General features: G+C 42.9%; 1 protein-coding gene across 1 annotated transcript; it reads right to left on the reverse strand.

Moving 5' to 3' along the window:
- Positions 1 to 340: 340 nt before the first annotated feature.
- Positions 341 to 21,396, reverse strand: LOC114701059 (shootin-1). Its single transcript, XM_037201954.1, has 6 exons — positions 21,271 to 21,396; positions 19,367 to 19,448; positions 15,887 to 15,981; positions 9,675 to 9,821; positions 7,066 to 7,219; positions 341 to 3,471 (listed from the first exon to the last, which is right to left on the reverse strand). Exons 1-6 carry the CDS (start codon positions 21,280 to 21,282, stop codon positions 3,368 to 3,370), a joined length of 594 nt encoding a protein of 197 aa, XP_037057849.1. The 5' UTR covers positions 21,283 to 21,396; the 3' UTR covers positions 341 to 3,367.
- Between the last annotated feature and the right edge of the window lie 2,322 nt (positions 21,397 to 23,718).

A 23,718-nucleotide genomic window follows, 5' to 3' on the forward strand; every position in this document is an offset into this window, starting at 1 on the left:
AGGATTCAACGTCTACTTGCCAGTGCATGCCAGGGCGGTCTGGGAGTTCCTCAGCAGTCAGAGGCCTCTCCTCACTCTTTACTCTCCTCACTCTTTACTCTCCACACTCTTTAACGTCTTCATATCTGGGTACACTGAGTGTTATTGTACACAGGGGTGACAAACAGAGATTTATATTGCTCAGGTTGTTTACATATATTTGCATGTATGAAATAAGGATATACATTATTTATTGTCCATCACCTATGTGAATGAGAAAAATGTTAGCTGAAAGTTGAAGCCTGAGCTGGAGACGTGGTACTCAATGAATATCCATTATGTTGAAAAAGGACAAACTCTCAAGGTGGAACTGAAATGCTGTGGGAAAATCTTTTTGTACACTGTGAAGATGTGTCACTTGGATTGGTTTAATTAAAAGCTGAATGGCCAATAGCTAGGCAGGATTTTCAGGACAGAGAGGGCACGGGGAAGAAGAAACAGAAACAAGCAAGATATGTAAGAAGAGAGGTAACAGCCACGTGGCAGTACACAGAGTAACAGAAATGTGTTTATTTAAGTTATAAGAACTAGTTAGGAACAAGCCTAAGCTATCGGCTGAGCTTTCATAATTAATAATTAGTCTCAGTGTCATTAATGGGGAGCCAATAGTCCTGATGAAAAAGGCTGACCACCTATACTACAGAGAAAATATACAGGATGGGCGCCACTCAACAGGTGAGATGACTCAACCATGACATCTGGGACCAACAGTCCAAACTTTTACAGCCCTACCCTACCACTAATTAACTTAGTAGGTTGAGAGAGGCCTGTTGCTCTCCTAGATGTTGGCCTCATCCAATCACTGAAAGCCTGACTTGAACAAAGATTGGCAGTTCCTGTCACCAATAAGAAAGAATCTCTGTCTTCTAACTGGAGCATTGGTTTTTACTGCTTTTGACCTTGATTCCCTACACTATGGCTGCCTGGGTCTCAAGGTTGGCAGCCTTTAGAATAGCACTCCATCACAGGTTCTCAGGTCTTGGACTCAGCAGGTATCCTGGCTACTCAGCTTGCCTAAGTGTCCTACAGATCTTGGACTATTAGCCAGCCCTCTATAATCACACAAGTCAGTTCCCTAGAATCAATCTATAGAGTCACCGCTTGGTCAAATGACAGGCCACATCTATGACAATGGTCTCAGAAGAGTATGCTGCCTATTAAGTTGACAGCCATCTTTATTGGTGTAAGTAAGTACTCACAATGGTGTTCATGTAACAAAATATTAGAAGTAGCCCCATGGTTAAGCAATGCATGACAGTGTTTATATGCAGCTTTATCTACATACACATCCTGTGGGCTCTGTCATGTTGGAGGACCCATTCCTCTCCTCCACCCCTCTCCCCATAAGACATACTTGTTCAAGATCTACCCTATTTTCTCCCTTCATTACAACATGGCCCAGTCACACCTCCTCCTCTGTTGGAGAATGGGAGAATTAGAGGAATGGGAGAAGACGAAGAGAAGCCATAAGGCCACTAAGGAAGCCATGAGCCCAGTCCTTCCCCATCCCTACCATGTTCATTTCTATTCATGATCTATATTAGTATAGACATAATGGCTCAAGGACAAAGTTGGAAACCACTGGTGGGTTTAGCACCCACGAAAGCTCAACACATATGCAAATATATCTTTGACAATAAAGTATTTTTCACCAAATTTTTTTTCTGAAAAGTTATATCCCATACTATTTAAATCTATCTTAAAAGTTATTCATATTATTCAACGAGAATTTTCTTTTAAGAGTCTTATAAAAGAATCAGTGGTTGAGGCATATATAGTCTTGATTCTTATATTCATTTCTCAGTATAACTGTAAAGAGTTCCTTGGAGAAAATTCTATTTAGATTATACTTTAAATCCTAGGGGCTCTCAGCATTTCTAAGGCTAAAAATCAAAGGTCGACAGCAAGACTGTAATTGCTTTTTAATAGTTCTCCCTTCTCATAGAAGTGACCTTTCTTATCAGCTCAAAATTCTAGACCCAAGAGAAAGATCAAAGTGACGCATTTCCCATTTTAAATGTCACCTTTGGAATATCTCCTACAGACTTAGCTACCCAGGAGAGAGAGTTTAAAATACCTGAAATTCTTTCATTGGCTCTTGGACTCCATCACCTGTAAAGATTATTTAACCTCAACTACTTCAATGGCTTAAAGTAGATTATGTCATGCCCAACTCGGCAAGGCAAAGTAATGAGACTCTTTTTCAAAAGCCAAGTCCCATTTCCATAGTCGTGTGGGAGGAACACGCTACACATTCTATTCAGCTGGATCAGCTAAGGTGCAAAGCAGGAATAAAGGGCTTCTCTGTGTGAAAGGATTAAACAAATCACATGAGTTAATGAAAGCTAAAACATCCAGCAAAAGTTTAAATGCCATTTGTTCAAGAATAAATTATTCAAAGGCAGCTAACATCATGAGGAGGTAGGCAGTCATCAAAATAAGTAGCCTGACTTCTCTAATTCTGGATGGTGGTGGATAGACTCACAAAGGCGGCAAAAATCTCTCTAGAATGTATGTCGGAGAGAGGCAATGATGACAGGCTAGCCAGGCTTCAGAAAAAAGAGAGTTTCTGCCTGCATACAGGATTCCTTCCCCAAGACCTTAAACAGTGATGTTCTTCTGGAAGGTTCTACTCTCAGAATTACAAAAGGCTTAACTATAAGGATCGGGATAAAAATACTTAGTACTTTTAGATTAATTACTAGTTTATAACAATTAGTAGATGTAAGTTTTAACTTAGGTCTTGTAAAAAATGAGTAAGCTAGAACCTCCAAATTCAAATCAGTGAGGGGAAAAGAGTATACCCTTTGGAGACTCTTAAAATTCCTTGGTCTCATGGGTGGAGGGAGTCCTAGGGCTAGGGGTGGACTTTTAAAATGAGAAGTGTCTGATAAATGTCTAGTTCTTTGAGTTTGGAGCATTGCCACAGAATCCAGGTTCTATAAGGGGACACGTGGGCTGTGGCGATTTCCTGGAAAGATGATTTAAAACCAAGAAGTGGGAAACACTGTCTTTAGGAAATATTCTTTTCTGCTTTTTACTGTCCCTCTGAGGATGTAACACAGCTGGTGGAGCGCCTGCCTAGCATGCGTGAAGCCCTGGGCTTGATTCCCCACACTGCAGAGACTGGGCCTGGTGGCATGTCCATAATTCCAGCAGAGGATCAGTTGGGGGGCATCACCAGCTACAGAGTGAGTTCAAGGCTAACCTGGGATACATGAGACTCTGTCTCAGAAAATAAAGAAAAAAAAAAAAAAAAAAAGACTGGTGTGACTAGCAGGGTCAAAGACAAGGAAGTTGTAGGTAGCAGGAAGTGCCTTGATGGTACTTACCGGATTGGATTGGGTGGCGGAGGGGGGAGAGGTGGGGGAGGAGGAGGTGGAGGAGGCACTGAGTTCTCCGACTGGTTCACTCGCTTCTGGAGTTCGTCCACTGTACAGGGAACAAGGGTTCAGAGAGACCTGAGATAAACCACTACACACTGTTCACAGAACAGAAAACCAGCCACACTTAGACATTTCCAGAGGAAACAGCAGACTTTCTGTCAGCTAACCCATCACTAACACCGTAGCTGGGCCTTCATCTGTTAAAGTACACTGCCATTATTTCCCCGTGTAGACAAAAGGACGTGGCTAATGCGAGGGGAATAAGAATTGAACAGGCTGAAGGAATATTTTAACAACTGTAGTTCACTCCTCAAACACCCAGAAATTCTTCATGCTTGACTTTGAAAGTGTGTGGACTGAGGGCTGCTTTTAAAGATGACATTTGCAACACATTTTAATAACTGCATTCTTCTCTCCTACGCTTCATTTCCTTCAAAACCAGCAAATACTAGAGTTTTAACTAGATTCACATTCCTAAATGCCCATAACTTAACAAACCTTCTGCTCTTCTAAAGAAATGCCATTTATTCATTCAAGTCACAATAAGATGGGCATTTATTAGACACCAGCAATGTGAGTGGACCTATGCAGAGCTAGGGCGCAGCCATGCAGAGCTAGGGCGCAGCCATGCAGAGCTAGGGCGCAGCCATGCAGAGCTAGGGCGCAGCCATGCAGAGCTAGGGCGCAGCCATGCACAGAGCTAAGGTGCAGCCATGCAGAGCTAGGGCGCAGCCATGCACAGAGCTAAGGTGCAGCCATGCACAGAGCTAGGGCGCAGCCATGCACAGAGCTAGGGCGCAGCCATGCACAGAGCTAGGGCGCAGCCATGCACAGAGCTAGGGCGCAGCCATGCAGAGCTAGGGCGCAGCCATGCAGAGCTAGGGTGCAGTCATGCATAGAGCTAGGGCGCAGCCATGCACAGAGCTAGGGCGCAGCCATGCAGAGCTAGAGTGCAGCCATGCACAGAGCTAGGGCGCAGCCATGCACAGAGCTAGGGTGTAGCCATGCAGAGTTAGGGCGCAGCAGTTCTTGACACCAAGGAGCTCAATTTAAGCTTGTGTTGTAGTGCTGGAGGTACAGATCTATTCTAGAGCTCTTCCCTAGCAAGCACAAAGCCCCGGGTTTGATCCCTGGCACCCAAAAGGGAAGAAATATATATTATGGCCTAATAGGTGATGGTTACAAAGACTAAGCATTCAGGTCACTTGCTCTGTTCATCACTAGGCATGCTTTACCCCTCAATCCTTAAATAGGCAGTGTGGGCTAGGACTCTGCACCATACTCTCCAGAGGGATCTAGAGATCTTCCACCACAGATACATTGTGTGTGTGTGTGTGTGTGTGTGTGTGTGTGTGTGTGTGTAGGTCAATGGTCAACATCAAGGCCAAGAAAAGGACATGGAAGAAAAAAGCTTGGTTGTTTGCTCTGCCCTGCTCTCTCTGGCAGGTTCATCTCTCCTGGTGCTAAAGCACTCCTTCGCTGGAGTTAGAACCCAGTTCCTAAGTTTCTAACATGGCCTGAAGACCAGAAGCTCTGTAGGAATCCTCCTAGACCCCGGGACCAGTCTGGGACTGCTGAGACCTGCAGGCTTACGGGCTAAACAACTAAGATTCTTGACCTTTCTGCAGAGAAATAGTCATTGTTAGATTATCTGGACCACAGCCTACAATCCAGATTAATAAATCTCATAATAAATCCTTTATATATGTCCTATATATATGATATATATATATCAGTCCTGTTTCTTTAGAGAACCCTGACACTAACCTAACCCTAAGCCTCCTGAGAGGGATATCATTCATGTGCCACCATACCCAATAAAAATGCACGATTCTTTTCTTCTGTTTTTTTTTTTCAGATTTACTTATTTTATTTGATTATATGAGTATTTTGCTTTTATGTATGCATGTTCACCACATGGATACAGTGCCTGCAGAGGTCAAAAGAGGGTATAGGATCCCCTAGATAGTTGTGAGGCAACATGTGGGTGCTGGGAATCAAGCCCTCATCCTCTGTGGGAGCAGCAAGTACACTTAACCCCGGAACCATCACTCCAGCCCTTCTCCTGTGTTTCTCACTGGGCTCCATGACAGAACTGCCAACATCGAAGATTCTAAGTAAATCAGTTCAAACTAGAATTTCAGATATCTGCAATGCCTGCCCCTTCCATTCACTATAAAGATGGCTTTGCCTATAGGCTACTCTGACAGTTACTAAAAAGAGTTGAAATTTTCTTAATTTTTGATTGATTTTTTTAAAAAAATAAATTGTGATCACTTTTCATTGTAAATTTTTAAGAAGCATTGAATGTTTCAGAAATAAAGCCTCCATGATTCTTCTGCACAGATTTCAAAATTCTATTATAAATTAATGGAAAATATCTGAAGTGAATATTGAGGCTGTGATAAAGAAAAATGTACCCATGGTAAATTACCCACATTCTCAGAGACTTACAACTGTGTAGTAATCCAGCTCCTACATTTTTGTGAGCCTTCCAGTGTGAATGAACAAATCCCTTGATTCCAGAATCCCTGGTGTTTTAAAAGTTTTCCCATTTAATATATATATTGTTGCCCATTTCATTGTTAGGTGTGGCACAGAAAGTAATATTTCATATGTATAATTAAACCCCAAAGATGAAGGGGATACAAATACCAAAGACGAGGGTATTATTTAAAGAAAGGAAAAAAAGAAGAAGAGAGTTTAATTCCTCTGAAAAAGCCCTACAAAATGAACAGAGTGAAGTAAGTGCTTTGTGAGCAATCCTTGCTAAAGGCCCAGAGATGTTGACAGCTTGGGTCTTCTGTGCTAATAGCACCACAGGGCCTTGGTTCTATGCAGGAAGCTCAGAGACTCTACATTAATTTTTTTTTTTTTTGTTAAAGTTGCAATATTTGTGACTTGCTTGATGACACTGCTCTGCTGAGCTGTGATAGTTAAAATGAAAAAATTTTACAAAACAAGTCTGGGCTGGGGAGACCCCTCAGTCAGGGGTCCACTCACTGTCCCAGCAAGCATTTGGACTTGCACTCCCAGAACCTGTGAAGAGCTGGGTGTGGTGGGCTATGCTTGTAATCCTGGCGCTGAGACAGCGCAGGCGGGTGGGTCTCTGGGACTCCCTGGTCAGCAAGCTGGGTTTACTGGTGGTGAGTCCCAGACACTAGTGAGAAATATCTCATCCTAAAAAATAAAACCAACCAACCAAAACCCAGGGAAAGAAGACTGCAGGCTGGAGAGATGGCTCAGGGACTAAAAGCACTTGCTGCTCTTAGGAGGACCCAGGTTCAGTTCCCAGCACCAACATGGTGATTTAGAACTGTCCATAATTCCACTTCATGGATTCTGACATCTCTTCTGGCTTCCATAGGCACCAGGTATATACATAGTGCACAGACATGCATGCAGGTAAAATACTCATACACATAAAAAATAAATAACATAGCGAGCAGCTTCTGAAGTTGACCTCTAGTGTTCATATACACATGTGTGCGCGTACACACACACACACACAAGCTTGGCGTCTCGTCCCATCCCATGTTGCCCCCCCCCCCCCCCCCCCCCCCCCTGCACATTCAGAACCAGTTTCAGGACAGACTGTGTTGTGGGCGTGAGTGGGCACAGGAGCTGACTCAGCTCTCACCTGAATGCTTCAGGTTCCTAGCCTTCTCCTCCGAGCTCTGGTATTTCTGCTCCAGCTCTCTCTTGTCCTCTTCCAGGAGCTCCAGCTGCTGTCTCAGGTTATGGATCTCCTTGTGGAGTGCTTCGTTCTCCAGCTGCTCCTCTAACTCTTTGACCTGTAAGTTTTATGCAGCTTAAATAGGGCTGACACTTCCCCTTGTTGATGAAAAGGGGGTGGGGGATAAAATAATATCTAAAACTTATTTTAAAACAGACACATTATTTCTATATCCTTTTCCAAAAATTTTTGATGATATTTTTAAAAGACTGCTGGGACCCATGAGGGAGGGTTAGTAATGGCACTTTTTTAAAAAGATATTTTTTATGTGTTTGACTGAATAGGTGTGTGTCCCACATGTGTGCAGTTTCCTTGGAGGCCAGAAGAGGGCAACAGATTCCCCTGGAACTGGAGTTACAGACAGTTGTAAGCAGCCATGAGGGTGTTCTGGGTCCTTTGAAAGAGCAGCAGTTCTTAACTGAGGCATCTCTCCAGTCCCAATAGTAGTACTTTTATGTACTTGTGACTATGTGTTCAAATGCTTGCTTAGAACATGCAGGGCCCTGGATTCAATCCATAGCACCCAAAACTAGCCAACCAACAATGGTGAGCCTCAGGTCAATGTGAAAACACATCTCTAAGACATTTTTGAAAACCTAAGAATAACCTCAACATCCACCAGCATTATTCTTTCACAAACTATAAGGAAACACTATACAGCCATATAAAACCATATAGTTCAGTTGGCGATGGTGAAGCATGCCTTTGATACTAGCACTTGGGACGCAGAGGCAGGTGGATCTCTGAGTTTGAGGTTAGCCTGGCCTACACAGTGAGTTCCAGGATAGCCAGAGCTACACAGTGAAACCCTGTCTTGAAAAACAAAACAAAGCAAAACTAAACTAAAGTAAAAACAACAACATAAAAGACCCACATAGTTCAATACATATTTAGGGGTGAGAAGATATATTACCAACTGAAAGGTTAAAGAAGGCCACACACCACATAGCTCCATCTAAACAAACCATATACGTCATAAAACCATGTATTTATGTAAAGTTTTGAGCTGCCCAAAAGTATACATCTTAGATTCTCAGGTGATCTTAATTTTCTTTTACTCTTTTTACATTTCAGACAAAATGTGCATTTACTATAAGGAACATACATTATTTTATACATGCAAAAGCAAAATATCTGTGCTTTAAAAGGTAATGAATCTATGAGGGAATTTGTGTTCATGTAGGACATATTTTACACCACACATGGTAGAGAGTACTCAGAATAAATGACTAGGACAGGATAAAACCTGTAGAACTAGTAATTGCTACAGTTTCATCCACAATGACCTCTGCTCCTTCACCAAACAGGAACATAGAAAACAACTCAATCCTAGAGTCCAATTCAATCCAGTGAGCATGTAGTTTTAAGCTAAACACACACACACACACACACACACACACACACACACACACACAACAAAACACACACACACACACACAACACACTTTCTGAAAAGGCGATTCCTGCATGTGGGTGCAGAAAAAGAAATTCTTCACCTTTGGCCTTGAGAACAGAGGCTTTCTGTACATCTGCCAACACTTCCCACTGAGGAAACAGAAACCCAGCTTGACCTCGCTGCTAGAGGTAGAAGTGGAGAGGATTATGCATTGGTACCTTTGCTCTGAGATGCTAACAGGTAAAAGTCAGTAGCAACTAACAGTCTTTCCTCATGAACGAGGTCTGCCATGAGGACCCCTACACACTGACGTCACCATTCTGAAGTGGCCTCTACAAGTCCTTCTCCCACATCCTCCCCCCCCCACCCCCACCGCAAGGACACAGAGGGACCTGGGCCATGTTGACCTGAAGAGTTCTACTCCTGCAAATTGAATAAAATGCCACGGAGTCCTTTACTACAGATATCTACACAAGCCTGCACAATCAGAAACTGTAACTAAGAAAGCAATTACTAATGACAGGCTTTTCTTTCCCTCCCTCTCAGAATAAGGCCCCATGTCCCCCAAGAAGCTCTGCAAGACCCATACACTCTCCTACAAGTAGTCCGTCTCTGAAAACCAACACCTTCCCAAACAGACTTCAAGACTATGAACTGCCCAATACACTCTGAGTCCTATCCTTTCCCTTGCTTCTCCAACCTTATTATTTGATTAACTTCACGATCATTTTAAAGACTCCATGACAGTGTGCTATGAATTTTAGCTGAACAGCACATTAAATTTACTTGGAAGCTATTGTTTTCTCAAAGATATTTAAGACTTAGTAAGCAAGGCAAAATATGGAACTCTAGAAAGACTCACTAGCACCTCCTGTTTTAATGTATGATTGTACATTGACTGTACATGTGCATGTGTGGTGTGTGTGTATGTGTGGTGTGTGTGTATGCGTGGTGTGTGTATGCATTCATGTGTCTGTATGTGTACATGTGTATGTGTGTGTGTGTGATGTGGCTGTGTATGTACATACGTATACATCCATTTACGTGTGTGTATGTGTGTACATGTGTGTATGTCTGCATGTGTGTATGTCCACACCTCCAGAATGAAGTCAGTTACCTTTTGCTGATGCTGGATCCTCTCTTCTTCAAGCTGCTGGATGAGTTTTGAGTTTTCGTCTAGAGCTTTCAACAGCTGCTGATCAGGAAGGGCACTCTGCAGCAGAAGGTGGCTTTGTCTCTTCAGCTTGTTTTGTTCAATGAACATCTGCAAAAGTTAATGACAAACATGTGTACACAGATCAGCGCATGCAGATCCTGGTGCAGCTTGAATGCAGTGAGTCACTGACCCCAGAAAATCCCTGAAGTAGGAGCTCCTGGAGCAGACATTGCCATGATGTATTTCCCAACTTTACACCAGCTTCAGTACCTAAATCACCACTCTAAGCAAGGAGTAGGTACAGTAATTGAGTTCTAAAGCTCAACTTTAAATGTTCCCTTATTGCTTTAAAATGCATTGGCAATAATAGTGACAAGTGTGTGTCAGCCACATACCGTGTGCCAGGCACCTCCTATGCGTTCCTTTTGTCCTTGCGTATGAGCTAACTTCCTACTGTGATGAGGTAGCCTTCACTAATCACTGAACAGTATGGTGGCTATCACTCTATGTGCAGATATCTTTCAACACTCAGAACAACACTGTCAAATAGATACCAACACATTTTCCTGATAAGGAAGCAGAGGCTCAGAGAACGAGTGAGTTCCCTGAGGGCACATGGGCATCAAGACCAGAACTTACACTCATTGCCTGACCTCCTCTGCTCTTATTAGACCTACGTTAGTTTCCTCCAGTGAGAAACAGTTCAGGAGGGAGGGAGGTTGTACTAACTTGTATTGAACGCTTCATTGAGTTGTTTATGAATGCGACTCGGCTAATTCTCCCATGTTGACACAATTGACAGCAGAATTATTTTCTATTTGTCTGTTACTTATTTTCTCTTCACCATACCAAGATGACTGATGGGCAATCTCAAGCATGAGCTATTTCACAAACTCTGAAGTCTCTGAACAGCAATGCTTTACATTGTCAGGATCTTAATGGCTTCTTACACGACACGGTAGCTTAACTCTAAGATGTGCACAGTGAGATGGTTTACTGTACAGCATATATACAACTTCATCTGCAATGTACCAAAATGTCAGGAAATGTAACTCAGGACAAAAATAAAACTCCTGCAAACCTCCATGTGCAAAGACCGGAACTTCAGGGATTTACAGTCTGTCAGTTAGTCCCAGTCAGTCAAACTCACCGTGAATATATAATACAAATAAACTCATGTTTTCTTCCCAGTATATCTTTCTAGGAGGAGAAAAACGTGGCTAGAAGGGGGTTGGGGGGATGCCTCAGTCTGGGAGCGGCAGCTGCATAAGCAGAGGACCTGAGTTTGGGTCCTAATATACATGGAAAAGCTGGGCATGGCCTCAGCGCCTCACACATCTCTAATGGTGGCTCTGGAGGGAGAGATGGGAGACGGGAACTCCTGCAGCTTGGTGGCTAGTCAGCCTAGCCAATCAGTGAGTTCAGGTTCAGTGAGAGTCCCTATCTAAAAATAAGATGCAGAGAGAGAGAAAGACACTCAGTGTTGACCTCTGGTCTCGAAACACATATGCGCTGTACACAGATGTGCCCCCCCCCACACACAATGGCTGAGCTTTTATTCTTTTCCTGTGCAGGATTTGTGAAAAGTCTACCAAGTTACTACAAGTTGTGCAAAATTAAGACATACCACCAGCTCAAACAGGTAAAACACACTATTTTTTAAAAAAAGATTTCTTATTATTTATGTGTCCAAGTACATCTCTATGTGTGGATATATATGTGTATGAGGGTACCTGCACAGGCCGGAAAAGGGTGAGAAATTTCCCTGGAGCTAAAGTCACTAGTGGTTGTTAGCTACCTGATGTGGGTGCTGGAACTGAAGTCAAATCCTCTGAAAGAGTTGAAAACATGAAACACAATTTTGCCTAGTGCATGGAATCCATACTCCTTCAGCATCACCTCCTCTCTGTAAGCATTATAGGCACAGAGACAGCCAAATGTGCACAAGCCAAGGCATTCTACCCAGGAGACTCGGGTTCCAACCAACAGGGGACAATCAATGATTCAGCACAGTGTCTTGAATTTTTGAGCAGTGCCTATCAGAAATGAATTATTTTGGTTATCATTATTATTACAATATTTTTGACACATTTTTTTTTTCTCTATTAAAACTTAACTAGCCAGCTCCCTCCAACAACTGAAGCAAAGTTCCAGGCTTCTTTTCACTGCATGTGTTCCTGGCAAAGAGCAGGGAAATCAAGTGGGGCACCCACTCCCCCAGGAACACAGAGACGCTGCTCCGTCCTCACTCTGTGATTCTCTGGGAAAGAGAAACATTCTGGAAACCTTGCTTAACACTACCTGAATACAAAGTACCTCAACTGTGGCACTTTGAAAACAAACAAGCCAAAATACTACATCTTCCTAGTGTGAATTTCTTTCTCCGAATCTCTATGACACTCTCAAACACTATTGGTCCAGTTAGAGTGCTTGTCTAGTCTACATATCACCTGGGCTCAACACTCAGCATCACAAATACCGGTGTAATTACAAGCCTTTAATCGCAGAATTCAGGGAGGCAGAGACGGGAAAAGCAGGAATTCAGGGTTATCATCGGCTACATATCAAATCAGGAGCCAGTCTAGGCTACATGGGATTATCCACAAGAAGAGAAAAAAAAAAAAAAAAAAAAGGAACACCTAGAGGAATTAGGGGGAGGGGTAGTAATCATACTACCTTCCCCAAACTTCTTCAAAACTCCCTGTGTGTCCTCTTCTAGGACATTTAGTCACCAAACACTAATGAGTTTTGGCTTTGCTGTGGCAAGAATGACTCAGAGTCAGAAAGTTGGTCTCTTATTGGAGGAAGAACACCACAGGTATCAGAATTTCTGAGAAATCTCATATGTCTTTGTGAAGACTGGGAGTGAGAAATAAAAATCTTATGTTAATACAGAATTCAAAGCAATATTCCAACATCATCCAAATTATTCAGGAAGGAATACCAAGAAAAACACATTGAAAAGCATAAGAGAATCACTTTAAAATATGGTTGACAAGATGGTTCAGTGAGTAAGGCACTTGCTGCATAAGCCTGAAGACCTGAGTTCAATCTCTAGAACCCATGAAAGTGGACGGAGAGAACACACACACACACACACACACACACACACACACACACACACACACTCAAAAATCACACACACCATAAGTAAGTAAAAAATTTTTTAGCCGGGCGGTGGTGGCGCACGCCTTTAATCCCAGCACTCGGGAGGCAGAGCCAGGCGGATCTCTGTGAGTTCGAGGCCAGCCTGGGCTACCAAGTGAGCTCCAGGAAAGGCGCAAAGCTACACAGAGAAACCCTGTCTCGAAAAACCAAAAAAAAAAAAAAAAAAAAAATTTTTTAAATGTAATACTTAGATGAAAATTTTAAAAACAGTTCTGGAGACAACTGACTCCTCCTGTTTGGGAACAGGCTTTGTTTTGTACGAGTAAGAGGAAGGAATGTTCTCGGTTTCTGATTTATGTATTTACAATTTTTTAAAGTACACAAATTGCTGTTACGATGAGATGTGTAAAGCAAGTAAACTTGGTTGTTTATTTCTAAGACTGTGGACAACAAACCCCTCAATTTCTTTTTCAGCCGTCACACACTGCCAGGCTGGTGCTGGGCACATTCCCCAGAACATGCAGCATTGGGCTCCTGGGAAGCAAATCTCACGCCTTCGGCAGCAGTCACGTGTCAAAAAAAGATTCCCTTCTCGCCACGACAGAGTTTAAATCTCAACACCGAGCACTGCTACACCTATTTATGCTGCTTCCCAGAAGCCTCCCAGGCCTGCCTGCCCGCCTTGCGCTAGTGCAGCATAGTGCCCATGCTGTCCCCACACTGTTGGCGTCCCAGACCCACCAGGTGAATCACCTGCATGCTTTCCTGCCAGAACCTCCCTTCTCCTGTCTTCTCTGCCACTGTGAAGCCTCCAAGTTTTTCTCTGAGCTGCTTTGTATTCTAGCATTATTGTACAAAGAACACATGAAAAGCTGGAAATGTCTCAGTAAGACCCTGCCATTCGGGTCATGCTCAATCAGCCTTCTCAGCTTCACAACTCAATTCTCCATATCGTCTCTACCTGCCCTCCCCCATCAATTTACCTGCCTCATTTATAACCACACAGCTTTTGTTCTACAAGGCTCTGACACTTCAAATTTTCTTTCTTACAAGTCAACAGAGAACAATATTTATCCAGCTTTCATCAAACTCTCTGAATAAAATGAATCACAATATTTCAAATCAGATGAACCTAGATTAACCTTCTATGGAGGTCAATGTTAGCCCGGCTATGCTTAGGCACAAACACACAATACAAAACAAAACAAACAAAACAAAACAAAAAAATCCTGCATAGAAACATAATCTGATTTTCAAATGTCATTCTTGCATCATCCTGTCGTCTTTCTCCATCTTGGGTACCTCTTACTGTAACACTTTCAGATGCTTCGCTTCCTCCCTCAACACAAGGTTCTTTACACTGAGGCTCAAAATTCCAATAGAGACTGAGATCTTGCTGAATGAAGCTCAATGTTTGAGTTCAGCTACCTGGTGGCAGGTCATTCCCCTGGAAACCAGCTCCAGAGCCATGGAATACCCAATGCTCACAGTCAACAAGGTCAGGTGGAACCAGAGCAGCTCCAAGCTTATCTTTGACCGGAGAGGGAAATCATTACACCAGTGAGTGGCTGAGATAATGGGTGTACAACATGGCAATGTTCCATTAGCGATGAAAGAATCGGCTCATATAATGAGAGCACCAGACGATGGCCAGGAGAGAAAGGCAGATACTATGACACTGTCATCTGAGATGACACTGAGACACAGCCCAGATTCTCAAGGCTATCTGAAATGTATAGACATTCTGCACTTGAGCTGGCTAGTCACCACGTTATAGGTCTCTCCATGGAAATTCTTTTCCCTGGACAGCACTCTATCACCTCTGCAATGCTTTTAAAAATTACTCTGTTTTGGAAAAGCAGAGGCAAGTGGATTCCTGGGACTCATTGGCTGTCCTACCATATAAGGAATCCCCATACTAGTCAGAGACCCTCAGTGACTGAGGAAGATCCCAGATGTTGATTCCTACTCTCTATATTTGTACATATGCACGTGCGCACGCGCGCGCGCGCGCGCACACACACACGTTCCATTGCATTCTAAAATCTCCCTGATTCCATTTACATGGACATCTATTTTACAGATATTGGAAGCCTTAAGAGAGTAAGGACAGCTCTGGGGTTGTGTACAGTGATAGACATGGCAGACTCTCCTCCACCCATCCATGTCTTCTCCTCTAACTTCAGAAAATCTAATGCCATGATGCAGCTCCCACCTAGCCAGAGGATGCTTCATTTAAAATCGCTAAGTTTATTCAAACATTTTCTAAAATTTTTATTTTTGATACATAATTGTACATGTTTACAGGGTACGGCATGGAAATCTGAGATATGCTATAATACTTAAATCTCTGTCACCACATCTCCATCTCCTTAGACATCTGTCACCTGTGGTGGGAAGTGTCAAATGTCTCTCTTCTATGTCCTAACAAATGATATAATAACTACTGTAAATGACTCACTTACATTGCTTAGAACACTGGGATTTATTACCTTCTTATCTGACTGATTCAATTTTTTTTGGCCCATAGGTGTTTTATAAGTCACCTGGTTTCTGCAGCATACCCTGTGGTGGTATTGTGTTCCTGGAAATATTGTGCACCCTAATAAACTTATCTGGGGTCAGAGACAGAACAGCCACAATATTAAACATAGAGGACAGGCAGTGAGTGGTAGCACACGCCTTTAATCCCAGCACTTGGGAGGCAATACTAGGCAGAAATCCATGTGTTCAAGGATACAACCAACCATGGTGACTCACGCCTTTAATCCCAGGGAGTAGTGGTAGAAGGCAGAAAGATATATAAGACGTGAGGACCAGAAACTAGAAGCATTTGGCTGGTTAAGCTTTTAGGTTTTGAGCAGCACAGTTCAGCTGAGAGCCATTCAGATATGAGGACACAGAGGCTTCCAATCTGAGGAAACAAGATCAGCTGAGAAGTTGGCCAGGTGAAGTTAGCTGTAGCTTGTTCTGTCTCTCTGATCTTCCAGCATTTCATACCAATAACTGGCCTCAGGCTTGATTTTATTAATAAGACTCTTTAAGATTCCTGCTACAATACCCACCTCTTGTGCAAATGACTCTGCTTTCTTGCGAAGATCTTTCTCCAGTTCCAGGTTCACCTGTAGCTCCTCATACTCTTCAACTGCCAACATGGAAACTGAAGGAGACAAAGAAAAGAGCAGAGACCATAGGCTATGCAAGCTACCAGCAATCCTTCATACGGCACGTGGATGACCTCAGCTATTCCTGGCTGGTGTAGAGCGATGAGCTTTATGGAGGGCAGTTTAGAAATGTGGATGGAAAATCTAAAACCATTCACACCCCTAGACTCAATGATTAATGCCCATCCTAAGGGAGCAGGAGGACAGAGATGTGGTTGCAAGCATGTTCTTGGCACTGCTGGGGAAATACCAAAAGATCGGTAAAATACACCACAAGAAATACTACTCTGCCATTAAAATCATATTGTGAAAGCAAATATAAGGAAAGATATATGTTTTCAAATAAACGTACTGTGAAAGTGAGTGCAAAATGAATACATTTCTGATGTTTTAAATTTAATTTTATGTGTATAAGTGTGTTGCCTGCTTGTCCGTCTGTGCGTCACAGGGATGCCTGGTGTCCACTGAGGTCAGGTGTCAGATCCCCTGGAAGTGGAGTAATGGGTCACCATGTGGGTGCTGGGGTCTGAATCTGGGTCCTCTGCAAGAAGACAAAAGCCCCCTCATTTCTGTCTTTTATAGACCAAAGACAAAAAACACATCACAGGCATTTCACAGGGCAGGGCACACATGACAGGTCAACAGATATATGCAAAATGCCAGTCAAGGCTGCATAGTGAGACCCTGCCCTCCTGCCCCCCCAAAAAGAATTACTATAGAAAAGGTCCCGTCAAATAAATCAGCACGCAGTCTTTGCTGCTTTCGACATTATGTGGCCTACTTTGTTAAATAATGATGTGGGCAGGGTGCTGGGAGCCGTGACGCCATTAGGAACTGGGCACAAAGCAGGCAGACTGCTGCTGAAGAGCCGGGCTCTGAGCTGAGTCATATCAATAAACTCCCGCCAAGACACTCTTAATGGCTGCTTTCACACTCTGTTCCACGGGGCACTTCAATCCTAACTGACTAAGGATGGGTTTGCTGTGTAATGACATAGAATTTCAAACTCTGTTCCCCGTAAACTACTGCCTCCTCAGACAGAAGCAGAATAGTCTAACTCAAGTAAAGTAATGTAAGTGGTGGTTTGTGCTGGGAATTATAGGTCCCTGAGGACTAAATGACTTTCAAACCTATTTAAAAAAAGAAATTTCACAATGAGAACAATGAAGACCATGAGTATCTGAAGCCCTGGGCAGGACGATCAGCTCTCCTCTTCTGTCCAGAACACTATAATAAAAAGTTAATTTTCCGGTGTCTAGGTCCCTTTGACTTGGATTCTGAAAGGAACTAGTCTGGTCCTGGTGTTATGCTCATGTATCCCCATTTCTTTCTAGACAGGGGGCTCCCTGAAGGCAAGAGCCATGTGGTGAACTCCTGTTCCTACAGAGTACACAGAGAATGCAGGTTATACACACTGAAGTGGGACCATCTTATTCATCTCCCATGCTTAGCTGCCAGGCCTTTTCTTCAAAAGCTAAGGGCAGTGTGGAAAGTCCTGTCCATGTCCTGTCTTCTGAACCAGGAAACTGAGTGCCTTGGGGACAGGCTGAAGGGAGAACAAGGAACATGTTAGTCCTCTGCTGTTGATGTCTGCATGGGGTGTGGCCTCCAAAGACGCACACGTGCAAGTCTGACCCCCAGTATGTTAGCATTAAGAGGTGGAGGGACTTACTGCCAGGGAGTAGGTCTACGCAGGTGCTGCCTGGGAGGGGATAATGCTGATCTCAGAGGAAGTCAGTTCTCACTCGAGCGAGTTACAATGAAAGAAAGGACCGGTCCAGTCCCTCTCTTGTCATGTGATTTCTCCCTCACATCTCACACTCCCACCATGATGGTGACACCATCGCTGGTTTAACCCCATCAAGGAGGCCTTCCCAGAAACAAGCAGATGATGAGGTCATTCTCTTGGATAATATCTGAATCTATATTCATTTTAGTTTCCAGCCTTGTGCAGTTCATGATAGCAACAACAATAAAAATAGACTGACTGATCGAGCCCTCACAGTCTCCTCCGCCGAGTGAGTTTTGTAGAGTTACTCTTCAGTATCACTCCTGTACTAAACTGTAACATAAGCAGCTGTGCCCATGCCATGCTTGGGTAAGAGTGAGCTGCTGACCAAAGAACATGGCATTTTCTTTTTAAGGAGCCATCAGAAACATCTCGCTGAATAGGCCGGGTTCCATTCTCCTCATCACTAGATTTGTTTTTATGTAACTCATCTAAATGGTTATGAATTCATAACTGTGTGGGTCACTAGAGGCTTGGAATCATATTTCAGACACAAAGAGGAATTATGCAAGACCCCAGAGCAAGGAGACACTTGGCATGCCAATCTTTTTTTTAAACAGAGTTTTAATATGTAGCCCTGTCTGGCCTGGAACCCGCTCTGTAGACCAGACTGTCCTCAAAACTCACAGAGATCCACTTGCCTCTGACTCCACAGTGCTGGAATTTAAAGTGCATGCCATCACACCTTACTGGTATATTAATATTGATGCTCACTGGCCCATTTTCTATATCCTCTAATTTAAAATGTTTACATGTTTATGCAGTTTTCTCAATCTCTCCTAGATTCAGATTTATTAACTAGCCCATCAATCCTATAAATGCTAAGGGGGTGAGCAAAAATGGTTATGGTCCCACAATACAAATAGGACAGAAGTGTATGGCTTTGAAGTTTCAAAATGAGTTAGTTAGTTCCAACTCCCTCAAGGGAAATAGCTTTTATTTAACTTTTTAATGCAATGTGTGTAGTGTGTGCACTTGTACATGCAATTTGTGTGTGTATGTGGGAACTGGGGGTCAACTTTGGATATCTTTCTCGATTGCTATCCCTATCTATCTATCTATCTATCTATCTATCTATCTATCCACCTATCTATCATCTATCTATCTATCTATCTACCTACCTACCTACCTACCTACCTACCTACCTACCTACTTACCTGCCTACCTACTTACCTATTATTTTTGAGAAAGGGTCTCTCATTGAATCTGACACACATCTACTCAGTTAGGCTTACTCAGGGACCCTTCTGTCTCTTACTTCTCCAGTGCTAGGATTACAGGAACACTCTGGTACCATTTTTTTTTTTTTTTTTTTTTGAGGTAAGGTCTCTCTCTCTGTGTAGCCCTGGCTGGCCTCACAAGAGATCCACCGGCTTCTACTACCCAAGTGCTGAGATTAAAGGCACGTGCCCTCAAGCCTAGTAGAAATCCCTTTTAAATGTCCCCAGTGATGAAATAATAGATATGAGAAAGAGACAGTGCCAAGCAAAACACAGCCTAGGAAAAACATCAACTCTAGGCAGAGGCGAAAAGAAGCACCAGATATATGTAAGCAAAATACACTGAAGAAAATGAAGACTGAAAAGACATACCTCTGTTGCATTTTTCTAAGACTTTCCTCTGCTCAAGAACTTCTGAATTTAAAACAGCTTTTTCTTGCTTAACTTTATTTACCTACAAATGTAAGATATGGAGAAGAAAAAACACCCAAAATTGTAAATAAGACATATGGCAACATGGGACCCTCAAATAGCTGTCCTGCTTTCAATATGAAGTTCCGTTGTTAAGTGGCAACGCCCATCAGCTCCTCCACCAAGAGCATTAAAACTTTTTTGTGGAACTTCAAGGCAACCCCAGAACTTCAAGCCACACCTGAGCATGGCTCATTTACATATTCAAGTTGACATTGGAACCTCCCTACACAGGATAGTATTCTAGCCATTTTACATTACCCATCCATATTTTTAAAGCAAAAATCCAAGTTGTGATCACCCACAAAGCACACCTATCATTTAACAGGTCAGCAAATACTCAATTTCGGGTTTTAAACTTCTTTAAAGAAAGTACATAGTAAACATTTTTTGAAAGATAACTTTAAACTTTGGTGACTTTTGGACTAATAAAATATCTGTGATATTCTCTCCCAAACTTAAATTTCTGAAATAACTTTTAACACCAATTAGTAGAAAAAAATACTATATAGCAGTTTTGTTTTGTTTTATTTTGTTCCTTTTTTTTTTGTGTACAAAGCTACCCAGATCAAGGTGGATACATCTCAAATGTATTATGCTGAATTTTAAAAGACAAGTATACTTACAGATTCTAAAAACACTCAAAGTGCCCTGCACTGCTCTCAGCAGGTAAGGACACACACTGGAATGATAAACACCACATTCAGAACAACAGCTGCTCAGGGAGCTGGGCACAGAGTGGAGGGTCTGCTGCAGGGTGGTCCCTGCATTTTACCATGCCTGTGTCGGGTGCCTGCAAGGTAAGCTGAGCAGATGTGTGCAAGGTCACTGTCTGCTGCTTGATTCTTTCTAGATATTTGAAATGGTGACAATAAAAACAGCCCCAATTGTCTTCTAGTACCAAATAATTTGGTACTGAATAAGAGGCTGGGCAGGTGGTAACAACGTGTTCCTTTCTCCTCTCCTACAGTACTGGCGTGAACACAGCCTCAAGCCCATCAGCACCTCTGGAGAGTTCATGAACTGGTTGCGCTTCATAGTAACCTCATTTTTTTGCTTTGGTTGGTGTTAGTAAGTGGTATACAAAGCCAACAGAGAAAGCTCTCCCGAGATTGCCCTCTTCCCCCTTATTACCATGTTCAGGTGAAGCAAAACAAGAAGAGCTGGGGCAGGGAGACTGGAGGGCATGACTGCCCAGCCTTTCTGTGGGACGGCCCTCAAGGAGGTGACCACTGTGCAGGAAGGGGGCTGACCAGGCGAGGTCGCTCACTGATGGGCCACTCAAGACTCTGGGGCTAAGGGAATGCTGGCAGACGCTGGTCGGGAAACTCTGAACTACACAAATTAAATCAAGGTTGTGGAGGCAGATCCTTGAAGCCTGTCACCAACAGAAGGTAACCGAGCGGCCCCATACTTACAGGCAGTTCAAGATAAAAAGGTTCTTCCAAACCGCCCCTTGCACCTCTGTTCTGTAGGAAGGACACACAGCAGTGGCCCGTCCCCCACTAAGCTGGCTGTCCCCTGAACTCTGTTCTCTCAGACAGCAGTCACCATTCTTACAAACCTCCTCTCAAAGGGCTGCCTGACAGTCTGACTGGCTAAGCTTGGGAGTAACGCATGTCCATGGTCTTGCCTCTGTACTTTTTCTGAATGACTGAAATGGCAGAGGGGGTTGAAATGAAAGTTGAAACATGGTGCTATTATCAAAAGTTACCTTCTAACAGCAAGTGTGTAACCCAGCCAACCCCAAACCAGCTGTAAGTTTAAAAGCCAAGGGCTTGGCCTCTCAGGCCTGCGGTACCTACTTCCTCCGTCATCTCTACCAGCTTGCTCTTGAGATTTTCCAGCTCAATGGCTAACACCTTCTTTTCTTCTTGGACAGAAACAATTTGATCTCGGAGTTCTGTAATTTTAAAGGAAGGAAATTAAAATATACTTTATTTTACTTTTTTAGTTAGCAAAGTAGCAGGTTTCCTTGTGGCGTCTGCACTCATCTTTCGTTTTGGTTGATCCCCCCCCCCCCCACATCTCCTCCAGTCCCCACTTGTTCCTTTCAATTCCCAGGGTTCCCCTTGAGCCTTTCAACACCCACCCTCCTTAAAACCTCATCCCCACACCCCATGGACCTCTTTCCAATTTTATGCTGTCTACCTACACTCATCCCCACAAACACACAAAGATGAAATGAGATGCTAGGATCTACTAATGAGACAGAACACATGGTATTTGCCTTTCTGAGCCTTGGTTACCTTACTTAAAGTAATATTCCCAGTTCCAGTCTTTTCCCTACAAATTCTACAATCTCATTTTCTTTTCATGCATTTGACTGGAAGTATACACATGCCAACACACATGTAGAAATCGGATACAACTCAAGGTGTAGGCTCCCACCTTCCAATCTGTTTGAGCCGAGGTTGGTTGCCATTTACCTCTGAGTAAGCCAGGCTAGTTGGCCATGAGCTTCTGAGGACTGCCCCGTCTGAATCTCTTGTGGACTAGGAGTGCTTGGGTTAGTGACATACGCTTCCCTGTCTATCCTGACACGGGTTTGGAGATCCAAGCTCAGGCCATCACACTTGCATGACCAGCTCTTCACCCCAAAGTCACATCACATAACTTTATTTTCCTTTACAGCTGAATAAAAATCTCATCATGTTTATGTACCATGTTGCCATCATCTACTCATCTGCTGATGGACAGTTAATTCCGTTTCCTCGCTGTTGTGAATACAGCAGAAGACACCGATATTCAAGTCTCTGTAATGGGTGTGGGGCCTTTGGGGTATGTACAGAACTGTGTCACCTGGCAGTTCTCCTTTATTTTTTAATTTTTATTTTGGGAAACCTCTGTACTGATTTCCATAATGGCTGCACCTGGAATAAATTTAATTTTAAAAGAAGATATAGGTCCAGCCAAGAGTACTGGAAATGCAGTTTGTGGTCAAGGTTAACTGACAATTAATTAAAAGGAAAGGTAAACCAAAGGGCAATGCAAATAGCACGTGGAAGCCCACCCCAGCCACACGGTAATTTACACAGTGTAGTCCCAACAACCTCGCTATGTTAAAGGGACCAAAGTGAGTTTTCTTTGCAATCTATCAAAAACTCACATTCTAAAATACTATCTGGCATTTTAAAAGTAAAAAAAAAAAAAAAACTTGTAGGCTTTCAGCAGAGACAAATTGTACCAAATTCTCTTCTATTTCTCAATGGCTACAAGCTCTTGGCACAGCACCATGTAACCCAGTGGTTCTCAACCTCCCTAATGCTGTGACCCTTTAATACAGTTAGTTCCTCATGTTGTGGTGACCTCGACCATAACATTATTTTTGTTGCTACTTCATAACTGTAATTTTGCTATAGTTATGAATTGTAATGTAAGTATCTGTTTTCTGATGGTCTTAGGTGACCCCCATGAAATAGTCATTTGACCCGCAAGGGGTCACAACCCACAGCATAAACTGGCAGCTGAATAGATAACCTGGAGATTCAGGGTTTGAGAAAACAGAAATCTTGACTTGAAAATGTAAACAAGCAATTTCCTCTCCAGAGTTGTGAGTGTTCTGTTTCATCACTTATTGTTATGATTTAATAAATGTATGTTACAAGGATGAAACATAACTATAACCACAAAGGGTTAGACTGAAGGGATCGTGTTGCTGAGACATCTCCAAGTCCCGGACTGATTGACAGGGCTTCTTAAACTCCTGCTCAGGCCCACTGCTCTGCCAGCTTTGTTTTTAGCAGCTTTTCAATCCTTCCCTTTTCCAAGGGCAACAGAAATCCGTTACATCATTACTTATAAGTTGAGTTTTTGGGTGGTTTTTTTTTTTTTTTTTTTTTTTTGCATGAACTCAGTTCTAAGTTACTTTTTCCACCAGCTGACTAATTCCAGAAGGAAGAACATGAGACCATATTGTTCAAGACTTAGAAGGGAGGACAATGGACAGAGGGAGGCCTTTACACACCCCCTCTCTCCCAACCAGCACTCTCTATTTTGTCTTAACATAAGGTGTTGAGGAGCCCAGTGAAGTCAGGAGTATCCTGTCCTCCTGACACTTTCATCTGAAATTTTATCTCCCTGCAAAATAATAAGTCCAACTTTTGAACAGGTACCAAGCCGCACCTGTTACTGACCCAAGGACCTGTTTTCCAACATCTTAACAAAAGATCTTTTTCCAGGGATTACAACAGAGACCCAAATAAATTCGGGGTTTGGCTAAACACACACACACACACACGGGTGAAACTCTC

Source organism: Peromyscus leucopus, unplaced genomic scaffold (genome assembly GCF_004664715.2).
Source record: "Peromyscus leucopus breed LL Stock unplaced genomic scaffold, UCI_PerLeu_2.1 scaffold_508, whole genome shotgun sequence".
NCBI lineage: Eukaryota > Metazoa > Chordata > Mammalia > Rodentia > Cricetidae > Peromyscus > Peromyscus leucopus.